General features: G+C 47.1%; 3 protein-coding genes across 4 annotated transcripts; 2 read left to right on the forward strand and 1 right to left on the reverse strand.

The window, feature by feature from the left end:
- The first annotated feature begins 240 nt into the window (after nucleotides 1–240).
- Nucleotides 241–2,623, forward strand: LOC6594736 (serine/arginine repetitive matrix protein 1). 2 transcript variants are annotated; one of them, XM_026994146.1, is made up of 5 exons: nucleotides 241–578; nucleotides 636–816; nucleotides 872–1,960; nucleotides 2,022–2,157; nucleotides 2,203–2,623. In XM_026994146.1, the coding sequence occupies exons 1-4, from the start codon at nucleotides 300–302 to the stop codon at nucleotides 2,084–2,086; spliced, it is 1,614 nt and encodes a 537-aa protein (XP_026849947.1). In that variant the 5' UTR covers nucleotides 241–299; the 3' UTR covers nucleotides 2,087–2,157; nucleotides 2,203–2,623. The 2 variants fall into 2 exon arrangements, with proteins under 2 accessions (XP_026849947.1, XP_026849943.1); XM_026994142.1 differs by having other exon boundaries at nucleotides 2,215–2,623.
- A 559-nt stretch (nucleotides 2,624–3,182) lies between these two features.
- On the forward strand, nucleotides 3,183–3,969 carry LOC6594735 (trafficking protein particle complex subunit 1). Its single transcript, XM_002020525.2, has 4 exons — nucleotides 3,183–3,264; nucleotides 3,320–3,469; nucleotides 3,524–3,666; nucleotides 3,729–3,969. Exons 2-4 carry the CDS (start codon nucleotides 3,371–3,373, stop codon nucleotides 3,922–3,924), a joined length of 438 nt encoding a protein of 145 aa, XP_002020561.1. The 5' UTR covers nucleotides 3,183–3,264; nucleotides 3,320–3,370; the 3' UTR covers nucleotides 3,925–3,969.
- A 3,198-nt stretch (nucleotides 3,970–7,167) lies between these two features.
- On the reverse strand, nucleotides 7,168–12,423 carry LOC6594734 (acyl-CoA Delta(11) desaturase). The gene is made up of 4 exons (XM_002020524.2): nucleotides 11,623–12,423; nucleotides 9,092–9,222; nucleotides 8,165–8,556; nucleotides 7,168–8,104 (listed from the first exon to the last, which is right to left on the reverse strand). Exons 1-4 carry the CDS (start codon nucleotides 12,047–12,049, stop codon nucleotides 7,675–7,677), a joined length of 1,380 nt encoding a protein of 459 aa, XP_002020560.2. The 5' UTR covers nucleotides 12,050–12,423; the 3' UTR covers nucleotides 7,168–7,674.
- Nucleotides 12,424–15,796: the final 3,373 nt, after the last annotated feature.

Raw genomic sequence — 15,796 nt, forward strand, 5'->3', positions numbered from 1 at the left:
TCCTGAGAATAGGTTGCTGGGGTTATAAGGTTTCGCAAGCTCGGCCTTACGAAAGCAGTTGACACGTTCCGATAGCCTACCCGACCAATCTATATATCGAGCAAAACTTCGAAATAACGGTGGCCTCCAGGTATGGTGAGCGAAAGGGCTAGGGTTAACAGCACTATGATCGGATTCAAAACAACGCATAGATCAATCGCCCCAACATTCAAATTCAAAATTGACAAAACGGAAAATTCTGCCCACCTTTGCCGTTTCACTCAGTTCATGGAGCATTCATAGTCCTGTGCCAGCAAAAAATGGCACTAGTCCCCAATATCCCCCTCCCCTCGCTATGGACCACTCCACTCACACACAGAATGACAGAATTGGTGGACCAAAGCTGCTGTGCCGTGAACACATGCTTGAACTACTTTGCCAGCTTCCGCCCAAGGGATATACGGCAGATCCTTGACTTTCTCGGCGTGCACCACTGCGAAGTGCTGTTCGGAATTTTGGCTTTCGTCCTGTTTCAGTTTACCAAGTTCACGGCTATCCTTCTCCTTGCCGTCTTTTTGGCTTATTGTATTTTCTACTGGGTAAGTCCCCATGGAGGAGAGGCGATCTATTCATCTAAGCATCGTGTTCTCTTCCAGTGGGATACGTTCTTTCCGGGGCTGAGCCAACGAGAGTCCGGGTCCTCGCGGAGAGATCAATACGCTCCCAGCTACCTAGCTTCCTTTCCCAATACGACGGAAAAAGCTGAGTACCGCGATGAGCTAACAAATGCCAGATTGCCGCCATTCTACGGCACAACGAGCACCGAACCCAGTCCGGGTAAGTCTAACCCCCGTACACCCGACCGTACCCAATAATCTTTTACGCCCCTAAGCAAATTCCGATTATGGGCCAAACCAAGAACCACGAGGCTCCAGAACTCCACCTCAACAAACCATGCGAAATAATGAAGCTCAGACAATTTCAACGACCTCGAGCACAACAGATCCTGAATTTCCGAAAAAGAAAATGCTGGTCCCAATGGTTCCGCAGAGCAAATTGGTGGGCAACAGCAGTAGTGGAGTGGCGTCAAAGAGAGAGTCCCGAAAAATACCAGAGCAGAATAACCGAAAATCACTAACGCCGCCTATAGATAACACCCGAAGAACGCCCATTTCACCCGTAGATAATTTCCAAAATGCGCCACCCAGTGAGAAATCGTCCCCTCGGGCGACAGAGAATTTCCGAAAATCGTCCACTCCACTCTCAGAGAATTCCCGAAAATCGTCCGCTCCACTCTCAGAGAATTCCCGAAAATCGTCCACTCCCCCCTCAGACAAAATACGAAGAATATCCACTCCGACCCCAGAGAATAACCGAAGTTTATCATTAGACAAAACCGAAAGGGTGTCCGATCAGGCAATATCAACGCCTGTATTTAGCCATAACGGAACGACCCCCAGGTCAACCCTTGAATCCTCAACAAGAAATCGACATTCGTCCAATCAAGCTGACGAACGGCTCAACAGACGATCTCAGTATCCCTACCGGGATCATGAACAAGCCAGGGGATCGCAGCACACAGCAGGTGTCGGAGAGTTCAGGTCCCGACGGGTTTCAGATGATCCCGCGCAGTTACGTCGACGCCCGGGATCCCTCGAAGAGCAGCGCCACCGCAGACCGCCACACTCCAGCTCCCAGGATGAAGGAAGAGCGGGGAAACAACGCCGTCCTGGAAATAACAGGTCCGGCGTCACGCGACGACAATATCCCGATGAAGCCATCGAGCGCCTGAGGACCAACTACCGCGAGCTTCCGACTCAGAAGATTCCGGCACCAATTTCCTCCGAAGGGGCCTATTATAACAAACTTCACAGCCTACTCCCAAGCAATCGTAACCATTCCGAGAGGCATGATCAGCACATATCCCCAAGTAATCGCAATAATTCGGAAAGACGTGATCTACCAAAAAATTCGAGGAATAGTAAGCAGAGCAAGGAAGCTACTCAATGATGGCTGCTGGTAGTAATCAAAATTTATTTCAGATAACTTGGACCCCGATTCCGGGAATCGAAATAGAAGTGGCCGCCCGAACCCGCCCCATCTATAGCTTCGTCATTGTCAACAAACAGGCCAGGACAGGACAGGACAGGACAGGGACAGGACTGTACCCGCAATGAGGTAGGACTTTGTCCTCTTTTGAATTATCATGGTAGTATCATCCAGTATTCCCCAAAGCTCCTAAAATTGCTGTGAAGAGCATCCTGAGAATGTTCTAAAGGAACGCAAGAAGAGGAATATATTGAATGAGCATATATGTATGTCATAGAACCCGTACTTGAAAGCAGTACCAAAGATTTGGAAATGCCCAAAAACGGTGAAAATTAGATTCCTGTCGATGCAAAAATTTCCGAGAGCGAGGGGGAAACGGACAAAATCAGTGGCCAAACTTTATCTTCAATTGGAAGAATATCCGTTGTATGTGGAACTATTCGAGACCAAAACAAAAAATAAGAATTGGAGGAAAATCCATAGCTTTAGTAAACCGAAATTTCGCCCCATATATTGCAAAAACAACGTCTAAATTATAAATGAAACAAATATAAATAGAGCAAAGACATTTTTGAAATAAAACGTAGAGATGGGTAGTTTACCAAGGCACAAAAATACCACGCTGTTAAGTCAGCTGTTTTGATTTGGTATTTTTAGGTAAAAATAGATTAACGCTTGTTTTCGTTTGCCTTGGAAAAAAAGTGTATTTTATTTTTCAAACGAAGGCGAATATCCTGAATATATCCTCATTATGAATCTATAATTCATCAATCGGATTAAATTATGTGTTTAGTGATGAGAGTCCTTCAATATCAAAATCCACGAATTTGACTTCTGATCATGGAGAGAGAACAATTAACCCATTGTTGATATTAAAATTTTTCCACGAAAATTATGAATCCTGAAAAATTTTACCGCAGTTCAAGTGAAAGATATTGTGGCATTTTTCGTAAGTAAAAGAAAAGGTTAGAATGGATCTACAAGAAGAAATGAATTTCCGGCGGTTTAACAAAAGTTGTTCACCTATTTAAATAGTAGGTAGTTAGGGGGGCTAAGTTCGGGGGTCAGACCGTATATCGTATCGAAAAGTCCGCGGTCACACTGGTAAAAAATTGACTTCATCGAAAAAATAAATAAATAAAACTATAACAAGTACTCAAACATCTTCTATTCTTTGACTTGACAATTTTCACCTTTACATAAGCGTGCGGCCAATAAATCCCACGCTACTCAAAGGTAGCTTGTTTACTTAAAACTTAAAAGTAAAGGGTAATTCATTTTTAAAACGAAGGTGAATATCCGGCCAGTCCGTGTCACTACCAATGCAATTCACGGTCGCAAGATGACCATCTTCAATCTGTACATATTCGACAAGTGTGGCACGCTGATGCACTACGCCGAGTGGAATCGCACAAAGAAATCCGGCATAACGCGCGAGGAGGTAACAACGTCAAGAAATCCTATGCGTAAAACTTTTAATTATACCATTTTGCAGGAAGCCAAGCTGACCTACGGGATGCTCTTCTCCATCAAGTCGTTTGTGAGCAAGATCTCTCCCTATGATCCCCGCGAGGGCTTCCTCTATTACAAGACAAACCGCTACGCCCTCCACTACCTAGAAACGCCCTCGGGTCTGAAGTGAGCTCAAATATATGGCCATTACTTTAACTTACTTATATATAACGTATTCATTTGCACAGATTTGTTCTCAACACAGACACGACCGCTATAAACGTCAAGGAGCTGCTGCAGCAGCTGTACGCCAAGGTCTGGGTGGAGTACGTAGTGCGGGACCCGCTGTGGACGCCCGGCGCGGTGGTTACCTCCGAGCTTTTCCATAGCAAGCTGGACGAGTTCATTAAGCAATCGCCCATATTCGGCATCAGAAACATCTAGAGCTAGGTTACCCCTAAGTCAATAGTAAATGCTTACCAAATTCCAGCTCTAAGGTCTATGTCATTAGCCTCAGACCGCGCAGATCCGAGCCGAGTTGCTCTGAATTGCAGGTTTGGCGCACCACTCTAGCACTCAACCAAATTCACGCCTCGGGCGGCGGGCCGGAAATAGCTTGCACATAAAAAATGTCTGCGCCCGACTGGATCAGCTTTAAAACTAGCCTCCAGTTGCGCAAGGCCTGCCGTGTGCCGTGCGGCGCTGACAAAGGGGGACAAATGTCAAAATGATTACTGCAACTCCATGCGGTCTTAACAAGCTTGACTGTAAAAACCTGTGGGCTGCGAGGGTGCTGCTGTCGGCTAGTTGCTTTTGCCACAGATATCTTAGTCGCGTCAAGGGTTTTTCGCAATTGAAAATGATTTGCAGAATGCATCCAAAAATCGCTAGCGAAGAGCGTAGTAGCAGAGCTACATTGTGGCAGCACGTGAAGGAGTCTGGCTTCGCCGTTGGCTCAAAAAAACCGTTGGCTCTCAGATCCCGGCTGCTTGCCTTCGTACATGCCATATATGCATGAACGTGCAAATATAGTACATATTTAAAGGTACATACATATATGTACATATGTACATGCTTTTCTTATATGTGTATAGATGGCTTGCTTATTCAAAATTTCTGCAAGTCACAAGACGTTTGAACTAAATATGCTTTGTATAGTTTTAGTTTTTTTCTTCACATTGTCTTTAACGAATTTTAAAACTTGTTTCGACAGCTCGAGCCGCTGCCAGAGCCTCGATCCCGGTGTCGCATTGCAAAAGTGACCAAGACAATAAAAACGGAACCACAAAGCGGTTTCTTTTTGTAGCGACGAAGAAATCAATTTCAAAGCCAAACGCCCGGTCCGAAAAATAAATCAAACGGTCAGCTCAGCCATCAAAATGCCTAATGACATCTCCCCAATGCCTTCTCCCAGCAGCATCCGAGGTAAGAAAAACCCGAGCTGAAGCCCGAACACACGCATGGGTTACAAAACGCCCTTTCCAAAATCGGAATCGAATCCACAACCAAACGAGTGCATGGATTCGTGTGTGTGTATAGATAGACTGTGCCGCAGATTTGGACACACTCGTCGGTATATTAGGTCCCTCGCCCCCGACCCCGCCTGCCCTTTCTTGCTTTTCTTTCTGTGTTTATTGACTACACGATCGGTAGCACTACGGCATCGGTTCCCAATATGTAAGTTATATCTCCGATGGGTGAGAGGGGAAAGCTAGCTTTTGGTTTCTTCGCCTCTCCCAGCTCCACCGTCCGCAGCTTTCGGTTTCCATTCGCAAAAGTTACGCAAATTACGGGCAACTCAATTTCCGAGTTTCAGTTTTCGGGTTTTGTCACCGACTCGAGCACCGGCTGAAGCATCAAGCATCGAGGTCCGACCGGCAAGGTTAGTAACGCTTTGCTGGGCATCCAGCTTTTCAAATTGGAAATTGCCGCCAGTTCACGTCATTAAATGACCGCTATCTTGATTACTTTGCGACGCCGCAAACTTTTCTCGTGGATGTTGTAATTAAATGTTTAACGAGCAACTGCTGCTCACATTTTTCACCTTTGCACTGGTCCGCGGAAAAAGAAACTGGCACGCTAAGGCTAGAGAAGCCCCCGCAGGCCCACCCACGCAGATTTCATTTATCAAGGCCCTGCGTTGCCCTGAGGGCGGACCTGATAGGCACCAATAAACCATAAACGAACCCCGTCCCGACCTGAACAGTATGCAAATTTTTAGGCCTAGGCCAAAAATAGCTTCGAATGAATTTGGATGTTTTGATGCGGCGAAAAAATTGGAAAAGAAATCTCGAACATTCCACGGGAATCTACCAAGATTCTACTTACAACTTTGTAAGATTCGCTCATCTCATTCATTCAAGTTTCGTTTCCATTGAGTGGCTACCGATTTGTGGATGAAATTCGAATACTCCTCATCAGGGACAACCTTCAAATTAACTAGGCCTACAATGAGGGCTGAGCTCGTTGGGTGGGTACTGGCTCGTCACCAATTAAGCAACGATGGTTGCCCACATTGCCCTAATGAGGTGAGGTGACAGTGACAGTGACTATGAACAGAGTTATTGCATTTTTTGTATATTGCTCCAATTTTAAATATTATTGGCAAGGCACTCGACCTTTCCTTCCACTAAGAGTGGGGGCAAGCCTACGAATAAGCCCTAAAGGTAATGAGGTATCTGTTTGTTGAAGATTTACGATCATGGCCCTCAAACGCAGTCGCTGAGGATGCGCTCCAGGAATTCTCTTGAGTTGGGCTTGAACCTTTTCAAGGTTCTCGTTCTGGACCCTGGTGTACGTGCCAAGTGCACGTAGGCCTGAGATGTAGGGGGAAGAGAAGGGGCGCTGGTGCAGGTGGAAATCGATAAAGGAACAATTATCTAGTCGCGACTCCTTGCATCAGCTACTGCTGTTGAACCGCGATCGTGATCATGGTCGCGATCGGCTGATTGAATGCAACTGTGGTCACGTAGTCCAAAGTCAAGCTAAACCAGTTGTCGCTCAATCACCAACTAACTAACTTCCCCCATTCCTGCCCACGGACTGCAACGATGATTAAGGTGATAGTGATGATGATAGCACCAACATTTCTATTTTCATTTGAATTTGATTTTGCATTTCATTTTGTCAGAAACTCAAAAATTCTGTGACCAGTAAACAAAGCCAGGTCAGTGGGTGGCTGTGGGGGAGTGATTGGGGGATGGGGATCCCCGAAATTAAGTCGCGCAGAAATGAAAGCAAATCAGATGATGCGCGTTCCAGTCGGAGTGTGTCGGAGTGTGTCGGAGTGAGTGTCCCAACCAATAGTTGCCTTGAAATTGATTTGCTTTGTTGCAGGACAGCTTTTCTGGAATTACTTGTTTCAGAAAATAGTATGAAAGAGTTTCCAAGATAAATCGGGTTGTCCATTCGGTGGAGGGATACCAAAACCAGAGTTCATAAAACTGCTTTAATAGGGCTGTAGAGCAAGGATCGGCACGCATATACTATTGATATGTTTTTTTGTTTGCGTTTGCAGCACGCAAACCACAGTTATAAACTTGTACGTGAGGGGCAGCGCAGCAGCAGCGTACTTTCCTATGCACATTAGATAGGGCCTTGACGACCCCTTCAGTAGAGAGATCTCTGATGATGTCCGGGAGTAGTGGCCAAGTTTCTCAAAATGTAAATACGATTCGTTTTAAATTTTTAAATTGTTTTTTATTTGTAAATATTGATGGTTTCGCTTTTCTGTTTGAACGAAGAGAGCATAATGCTTGATGTTTGCACATACCATACTGGTGTTGTATGTAAATATATGTGTGACTTAACTTATGTCGTACCGTGCTAAGCTGCTAAATACCTAAACCTACACAAATGGAGATATCGGATGTGAATGCGAGAGGATGTGTGTGTGTGGTGTGTGTATCTGTGTGTGAGTATAACCGTTGAAGGTGCAAGTGTTGGATTTGAGTGAAGATATAGATAATGATATAATATTATTAAGTTATAAAACGATTATCGACTATGTCCCGCCCTTGCTTTGTGTGCCATATGCGTAAGTACAGATACAGATACATAGTAACAGATACGGATGAATAAGATTTAAGTGTTCGATCAACACTCTCCACATTCCACTCTGACTCCGTCTCTGACTCTGACTCCGTCTCAGATTTTGAGAGAGCCCCACTTCAGTGGACCGGCATGGGGAGTCCCCTAGGTGGCGGCTACCTTCTTTCCCTTCTTCTGCCGCTCGTTCTCGTTCTCATCGAGCTTGGCGCTCTCCGTGCTGCTCGACTCGGCATCGTACTCTAGCTCGGGATCGGGAACCTCTGCGTAGTGAAAGTGTCCCACCATTTGGGAGGACCCGGCCACTGCGCCTTCTGGCCCGGCTCCCATCTGGGAGGCATGGCTGCCGTCGCCGTACTTCTCGAGGGTGCGGCGGACGAGCTCCTTAGATGGCTGCTTCATGTTCCAGGCCCAGCCCAACTTGTGGAAGGCATCGAGAACCATTGTGGTGAAGTTTACTCCGTAATTGCCCAGCTCCGCTGCTTTATAGTCCCAGGGGAAGACGTGGTGATAGTTGTGCCAACCCTCGCCCATGGCCACCAGCGACACGTAGATGTTCTCGCTGGGCATGATCCGCCTAGGGAGAGAATCAGAGCATAAAAACGGATGAGCAGAGGCTCACCTAAATCGCACTCACTTATCATATGGACGGGATCCCCAGAGATGGGCGGCACTGTTCACGGACCAGGTGAAGTTCAGGCTGCTCACGTAGCGGAAGAGGCACTGCTGGATCAAGGCCAGATGCCAGGACTCACCCCAGCAGTAGACGGGCACGGCGCTGGGTAGGATGAAGCAGAGAAAGATCTTAAGGGGGATGAAGTACTTCTGGTGGAAGCGCACCACGGGATCGGCGAGCACGTCACTCATGTCGATCTGGCGGCCCCGACGGAGCACGTCCGGGTGCTTCAGCATCATCAGCCAGCCCACGTGCGAGAAGAAGAATCCGCGGTTTGCGTTGTGCGGATCCGCGTCCGTCTCCGAGTATTTGTGGTGCACGCGGTGGTCCCTCACCCAGTCGTACAGAGTGTTCTGCAAAAAGACCAAATTCGCATTAGATGTACCATCACATTGTGTAAGCTCCTCGATTCCTGGAGTTCCATGAATATGTGCTCTTTTGAGGGTCAGAGGGATTAATAAATTTTGCATTTAACGTGACATAAAAATATATTGTTCGTCTTAATCTCCAAATAAGTCTGTCTCTGTCTCTGCGTCTATCTCTTTCTGTGTTTCCGTCTAAGCATCTGGTGAAGTTGAGTTTTCGAGCTGAGCTTAATCGCTGCAGTCATTAAATAAGACAAATGTATCTGTACTCAAACACAAAGCACTTTAGTCAGCATCAGCGCCGTCTCTTTCTTTCCCCAGTAGTTTTCGGAATTGTCAATTTTACAGTTTGTCAGTCGCGAAAGGTATTAAGTTGTTATACTTAATGATGCAATTAATGTAAATGGCATTACAGCGGCAAACATACAAAAACCCCCAAAAACAGTCGAAGGTGTCGGCTGAGGACCGCCCCAAATGAATTGGCAAGTGTCTCAGGTTACGTTTGAATGGCGTCTTCACTCACCTGTCCAGCCACGCAGTAGCAAATCATCAGAATGGAGCGCAGCACAGTGTTCGCCGTGTAGCTGCGATGGGTCCAGAAGCGATGGGCTCCGGCGGTCACTCCGAATCCGGCCACGCCGCCAACGAAGAATGCTGCAAAGATATGGACGATGAGTGATCGAGACGGGAGACGTGTGTAAGTGTCAGCTATAAAACTTGACCAAAATAGTGTGCTAATTAGATTCGAAAAGAAAAACCAGAAATTACATTTCCGCAAATTTAGCTATTCGAGCTTCCACGCTAATTCCACGTACAAACAACGATCTCTGAGCGCGCCGCAAGGTCGGGCCAGAGGGGAAGTAGTTGATACACAAGTCATGGCATTCAACTTCACGATTCCGGCAATCATCGGAGGCGAATTGGCACCCGCATAGGAATCTTTCAGCCAGCTGCAATGCCAGATGTACTTTTCCATTAGTTCCTCAATTAGAATATGCAAAATGCCACTGTCACCATCGAATCAATTGAATAATTCGAGTGTGTGCAATTAGAGTTAATTGCCGATCGATCCGTGCATCATTTGGCAGCCCTATCGAAGGGGTTTTCCGCGTCCCCTAACGATGCTACGACTGGGCGGATGGAGATGGCGCAGCTCGCACACCTCACATTTCTGAATCCAACTAATTAACTATTAACGATTTCTCTGGCGGGAATTTCATCGATCAATGAAAGATTAACCTTCGTAGTCTTGTGGTTTGAGTAGTTTCGACAGAAACCAGTTCTCCCAAAAAACAAATTTACGGGCCACCAAAAAACGATTGCGGAAACACTAGGTATGTTTTCGATCGATGAAGAGTTGGAGTACTGAGCCCAGTCTGTATACAGCCGTCTGACGAAGAGGAAGATCTGACTGAATCTGAATTGCAAATGTGGTGCATGCCTGTGGCCAATGCATGGGTCAAGTTCAGGGAGGTGCGCAGCGCAGTCCACTCCAGCTGCGTTGCCGAAAGTAGATCTACGCGTGTCGATTGTGTTGACTTGGAGATCGCTGAATCGCTAGGCTGCATTAGATATTCCAAGAAAGGTTTCTCCAAAAAAGCGTCCCTGAGTCGGGCAGTGCGTTGACATGGCTCTTGTCTCATAGCCCTGGATTCGGCCTTACATAAATATTAGTTTTTTGGCCCAGCTTCATTAGCGCCGATTGTGAGATCGCTTATGTAAGGCCCCCTTTCCACTCTTTCGAATTTAATCAATATCTTCTGTGTTCAGCACGGTAATTTTCGCCATCAAAAAACAGGCAAAAAGATGATAATTTCGAGCGACGAGTATCGAGCGTTGAGCATCAACAGGCGGTGCACGTTCGCCGGGCAATTTGCCAAAATATTTACGAGCTCGACGCCCCAAATAGGGACCATGAACAGAAAAGGATACTGGATTCCTGGTGCTTGCATCCGAGCCCTTTGGCCCTTGGTTGGCCCGCACAATGAGCAATAAATATTAAAAATTACACTATATTAAGGCATTTTTCGCGGTACTCCCATTAAGTGGGAAGTACCCAAGTAGCCGCGGAGAAACCGTGTATGCTAGGGTAATGCGAATGAAAACGAAATCGGCTGCGGAGGATCCCCTGCCCTGCCTCTGCTGTAGTCTCAAGTCTGTCTCAATGTCAACGTTATATGCCCCATACCTCGCATGTGGATTGCCCATAAATCCGGCCTCAGAGGAGCCCTGGGCAGGGCGACTGTTGGCCTACGCACCGCTCAGTGAGCCCACATCGAGTGTTTACCGTACCGGCAACTCATCTGTGACTTTGCGCAATGTGTGCTGTGCTCGAAGCAGTCGATGAGTCGGTGAGGTGGGGGCAGAAGAAGCAACCTTGGGCTGTTCGCCTGGGAGTAAGCGGGGTGAAGCCAACAAGCCCTAAATAAATTTGTGTCAAGCGATTCTTGTTTCTCTTCTGCTGGCCGCATATTTAGTGGCTTCTTCGTTTTCGTTTCGTTTTCCGCAATCCACCTGTGTCAGTCGAATTTTGTGCTGAGGCTGAAATTGCATGCCAAAAAAAAAGCCACTCAAAGCCAAAACCCAAACCGAAAACCCAATGAAAGAAATTTCAGTATTGGGCAACCCAAGACCCATCAGAGAAGACGCTAATGTCGACGAGAGTGGGAAGCCAGGCAGCGTGTTAAGCGGCAATCACTTAAAGGCAATAACAAGGGGTCCAAATGGTTACAAAGAAATGCAGCCGCCGTTTTGTAATGGCCCAAAAGAAAACGCCAAAAGGCTTAAAGCGGTGGGCGCGTTAAATTGCAAATAATTGTTTGTTCGGGAAAAGACAACATCATCATCAACGCCATCTGCCACAGCCACAGCCAGAGCTACAGCCACTGCATCAGCGATCGATGGAGATCGGTCGGAGATCGGTTGGAGAGCGTCTGAGGCGAGGTGTAGTAAGGGGAGGCGAAGTGCCTCTTTCTTTCCACACCTTTCCAAATCTAATTCGTGGGCATTACGGGGGGGGATTACGCAATGCCGGATGAGGGCTGACATACTTACACCAGAGCGTCGTATACGGGTTCAGGTCGCGCAGGGGATAGGTTAGCAAGCAGACGACGGCCACGATGTGGAGCAACGAGATCTGGATGACTTTGTCCCACTTGAGAGGGGCCTGGAATTGATAGCCAAGAACCTTGTCGCCCTGGAAGTTTCGTGTGTATACCTCCAGGTCGATCTGGTCCTTGGGCACATGATCGACGAGGTCCTCGGGAACCACCGAAGCTGCCGACTTCATCGACGAGAGGCTCTTGGGAAGCGGTAGTTTACCGCGCGGAGGCAGCTCCGGGGAGGAATCCTCACCCCGGCGGCCTTGGTTGGAATCGCCGCTCAGCTTTGAGCGACGGGCAAGCAGCGGAGGACTTCCCTCGCCGCTGCTGGGGATCGGTGTCTTGCTGCACACTCGCTCTGACGTGGAGAGGTGACCCATTTCGCCTTCGCTCAGGTGGCACTCACTTCGCTGGCAAAGAGGTGTTTTGGGCTGGGGCCTGGGTCTGGGCTTGGGTTTCGCCGGCGGAAACTGCGTTTCGTAACAGTCCGAGCACTCCGAACTTTCTTCACAGGTTAACACACAATACGAGCCTAAATGCAGCTGGAGTCGGAGTACTTGGGTATCTGGGGGGAGATGGATGAATGGAGATGGCGAAGGCGATGGCGAACGCGCACTCAACACTGGCACTGGCTCTGACGCGGCCCTTCAGTTCGGTAAGAGGTTTCTCTTCGGAGCTGGCGGAGTCTTGACGGGACGATTAGTACGATTCGCTTGTTCCGCTTTGTAGTTTCTAACGAACTCGACGCGGCGCCGTTCCGTAGACAAATGATCGTAGCCGAAAGTGTAAATTCCTACCAATGGCTTTGTGGGCTCCGCTGGCCCCAGCAGCAGCAGAATCAAAGGCAGCGACTGCGAGTACGACAGCGACTGAGGCAGAAACAGAGACAGAGACAGAGACAGAAGCAGAAACAGAGAGACAGACGATCTGACTGATTGACCGACTGACTGACGGAGTTTCCGTTGTCGTGCTTTTTGTTGTGTGGTGGTGCGCGGACGCACAAAGGTAAAGAGAAGAAAAGAAAAGAAAAGAAAAGACGGGCAAGAAGGCCAAGATTATGGCACCACACACATACTCGCTCACTCACGCGAGCCGACAGCCGACCGAACCACCTGTAGCAGCGAGCTTCGTCTTAGCCAGCAGTTTCGTGTCCGCTACCCATCACATTCGCTACTTGAATGGCGGGGGTGACTGGGAGGTCAGGTCATGCATCGCGAAGGGAAACTTCTGCCTCAATATAAATCCATTCAAAACCATAAAACCAAAGCCCGATTTGAAAATAAACTAAACTAAAATCTAAAATCATAATATTTATTTTAGTCCTCTACATGTGGAAAATATCGATAGGAATGAAGATCAATGATATATTCTCAAACCAAATTTGGTATGAATATTGTGATACGAAAAAAAGGGCATAGTGAAATTTTACCAGAGAAAACAGTTTTGCTATAGGCTTGTCTTTAATTGCTTAGCTAGTGATATCCCTAGCCAACAGTTCTCATGGGGTAGCAGAGAGTCGATGCATTCTTATCTTCCAAGCTGTATCTCTCACGATCTCCAACTCACAGCGTCGGACTGGGGCGAACGACAAGAAGTCTGCCGATGCTCCTCGCGATTACCCACGAATACTGCACGAAGTCGCCGCGCAGGCGCGTCTAATTTCATTTACTATTTATTGTTTGAGCAGCAATCGGCGATGCTAATTGAGAGATCCAAGCATCCCATAAGACGGATTGGCCAATCCATCGATCTATCCAGCTTTTGTTGCCAACTGCTGGAAGCCAAAGAATTTATCTCCGTTATATTCTCGGTCTAGTAGGAGATTTTTTAATGTGCTGGGAACCATCAAAGCAAAATGTAAATGATGCAGAAATCTACATAGTTTACACAGATCCCAAGCGAAGCGATTTCTATTTCAGGCGCAGTGAGTGGATCCCAGTCAAAGGCTGGCAGTGACTTCTCTGATTCTGCTGCCCTATTTGCATAGTTGCCAACTCAATCTCTCCTTTTGCAAGCCCCACACCACAGACTCATAAAAGACCTTCGAGTCATCTTCTTCAGATGCTTCCCCTTTTCTCTGTATCTCTGTGTCAGGGTGTGAGTGTTGACCGAAGTCAAAAGCCGTTCGATGATCATGAAGTTCAGCAGCGGCGCAGCCCGAAGACTGCAAAGACCTAAGCAGAAGAGGAGAGTGGCTTTCTCTTTACATAACCTCGGCGACACAAAACAGAAACCAAACCAAAACTTAATTAAAATCCAAAAGCAAAAGCAGCAAGCACGAAACGAAATAAAACAGTCCGAACCAAAAGGAAGCTCTTCCCCTCGTAAAATTCGGGCCTCAAAATGCGTTTACCACCTCCCAACGTGGTAGCACTCGTTCCATCCGAAGACGTTCAAAGTGTCACGCGACCAATCCCTTTGATGTCTGTTTTGTTAGGTGGAGCCGCACCGCTGTGGTGCTGATGGTGTCGCAGAGTCTGAAGATGTGCTAAAGCTGCTACTGCGGTGTTGTAAGCACTGGCCATTAGCCAATTATGCAAAGCAACGGCAACTACAGCGTGGCACCAACGGAGATCAGCAGAAAAAGCTTTGAAATTGTACAAAAATTGTACACCAGAGATGGCCCCAAAGACGGAGACGCAGCCATAGTAAGGGCATGGAAATGAATGTGAGGACTGACTGGAATGCTTTGTTTATAAACAAACAACAAACTGGAAATCATTGGAAACCACTTTTATATACTATTGCGCAGCTTTTCTTTTCGCATTGTCAGCGTTTTTTATGAGCTTACCAAAGCCGTGAACGCCAGAGTTCTTGCCCGAAAAATCCCCCAAAACAAAGCAGCTGACTGAGATTGCATGTATGTAAGTAGTACTTTATAATAAATTATTGAAGGTATGTATGTATTCTTTGTACTCCAAGTCTTATCATTACCCGCTTGGTACCCCCTTCTTGGCCACGCTCAAAAGATATCCATTCATCCGTATGAAGCGTCCATTCGCCATCGATTAGTCCGAGAGTTGGCGAATTGTTGAATTATTGAATTGATGAATTGCTGTATTGGTGAATTGGTGACTTCCAAATTTTTGCTCTCAGGGCTACTCTTCATGACAGCGTCAACGCCGCAACACCTGCCCAAATCGAGCACACATCTCTGTATGGATCTGCCTATGGACTGTGTCGTTAGGTATTAGGTTTTAGTTATTGGGCATTAGGCATTACAAAATCTGAAAAGTCAAAAGGCAACAGATTTTGCGTACGTAGAGTACTACAGAGCCGTGTTTGTGCAACCTTCAACTGTCGCTCAGACGGTTTATGGAAAACAAATTAACAAAACAACAAAGCGCAGACAACGACGAGACTGCAATTTGCAACAAAAGGCCCAAACGGTGTGGAGCCTAGTGCTGTGGAGCGGATTTCTGATCTGCGGCTGCCGCAACAGCAACAGAAACAACAGCAACGCAAACAGCAGACAGTACGAGTAAACGCAGCTTTTAGCAGTTAAATTCATTAGTAATCACTTCAGTTCAGAGTCATTAGGAATTGGTACAAGTGGCAGGCCAGACTCGAATATGAGTCAGTTTCGAATTAGAAACGTTCACACCTTGCCCTGGGAATCGACCGCCACTAAGGGGGAGATTGGAATGATGGGGCTAACCAACTTTTTGCACGGTCCCAGCATAGATTTTTCCGCCCGAGCGAAACGTTTGCCTAAACAGTGTTCAATGGGCCAACATTTAGTTGCCTCCACGCAGGAGCAGCAGCTTCTGTTGAGACTGCCAACCAGTAGAGAAGGGACTATCGACATTGACAACCGCGCAGGCTTCGGGGCGGCAGGTGCTGAGTGCGTCGTCAATATTGACGAATCAATCAGCAGCTACATCTGGTACTGGGCACACATTGCGTATGAGCCATCAAATCATTAGGCGAATCCCATATAATTTTGCGCAAAGAGCCCGAGACCGAGCTTAAGCGCTATCCCTATCCTATCCGATACGATCATGGGAAAGCAAACGAGCCGATTGCCAAATGCCAATTTATTTGGCATCCGTAAACAACAATCAGAAAGAGAAAGAGCCCGGCTAAAGTTCGAAAACAATCTCGAACTTTACACCAAATTGGAATAC

The sequence above is a fragment of the Drosophila persimilis genome, unplaced genomic scaffold (assembly GCF_003286085.1).
Source record: "Drosophila persimilis strain 14011-0111.01,24,50 unplaced genomic scaffold, DperRS2 tig00000000-arrow-pilon, whole genome shotgun sequence".
Classification (NCBI taxonomy): domain Eukaryota; kingdom Metazoa; phylum Arthropoda; class Insecta; order Diptera; family Drosophilidae; genus Drosophila; species Drosophila persimilis.

Bases quoted from the DNA above. Each gene is read 5' to 3' on its own strand.
- LOC6594736 (XM_026994146.1), top strand. From the start codon at position 300: ATGGCACTAGTCCCCAATATCCCCCTCCCCTCGCTATGGACCACTCCA. The intron at 817-871 runs GTAAGTCTAACC...TACGCCCCTAAG, and splicing joins GAGCACCGAACCCAGTCCGG to CAAATTCCGATTATGGGCCA. The intron at 1,961-2,021 runs GTAAGCAGAGCA...AATTTATTTCAG, and splicing joins ACCAAAAAATTCGAGGAATA to ATAACTTGGACCCCGATTCC.
- LOC6594735 (XM_002020525.2), top strand. From the start codon at position 3,371: ATGACCATCTTCAATCTGTACATATTCGACAAGTGTGGCACGCTGATG. The intron at 3,470-3,523 runs GTAACAACGTCA...ACCATTTTGCAG, and splicing joins CCGGCATAACGCGCGAGGAG to GAAGCCAAGCTGACCTACGG. The intron at 3,667-3,728 runs GTGAGCTCAAAT...TCATTTGCACAG, and splicing joins GAAACGCCCTCGGGTCTGAA to ATTTGTTCTCAACACAGACA.
- LOC6594734 (XM_002020524.2), bottom strand. From the start codon at position 12,049: ATGGGTCACCTCTCCACGTCAGAGCGAGTGTGCAGCAAGACACCGATC. The intron at 9,223-11,622 runs GTAAGTATGTCA...ATATCTTTGCAG, and splicing joins CCCGTATACGACGCTCTGGT to CATTCTTCGTTGGCGGCGTG. The intron at 8,557-9,091 runs GTGAGTGAAGAC...GTCTTTTTGCAG, and splicing joins GCTACTGCGTGGCTGGACAG to AACACTCTGTACGACTGGGT.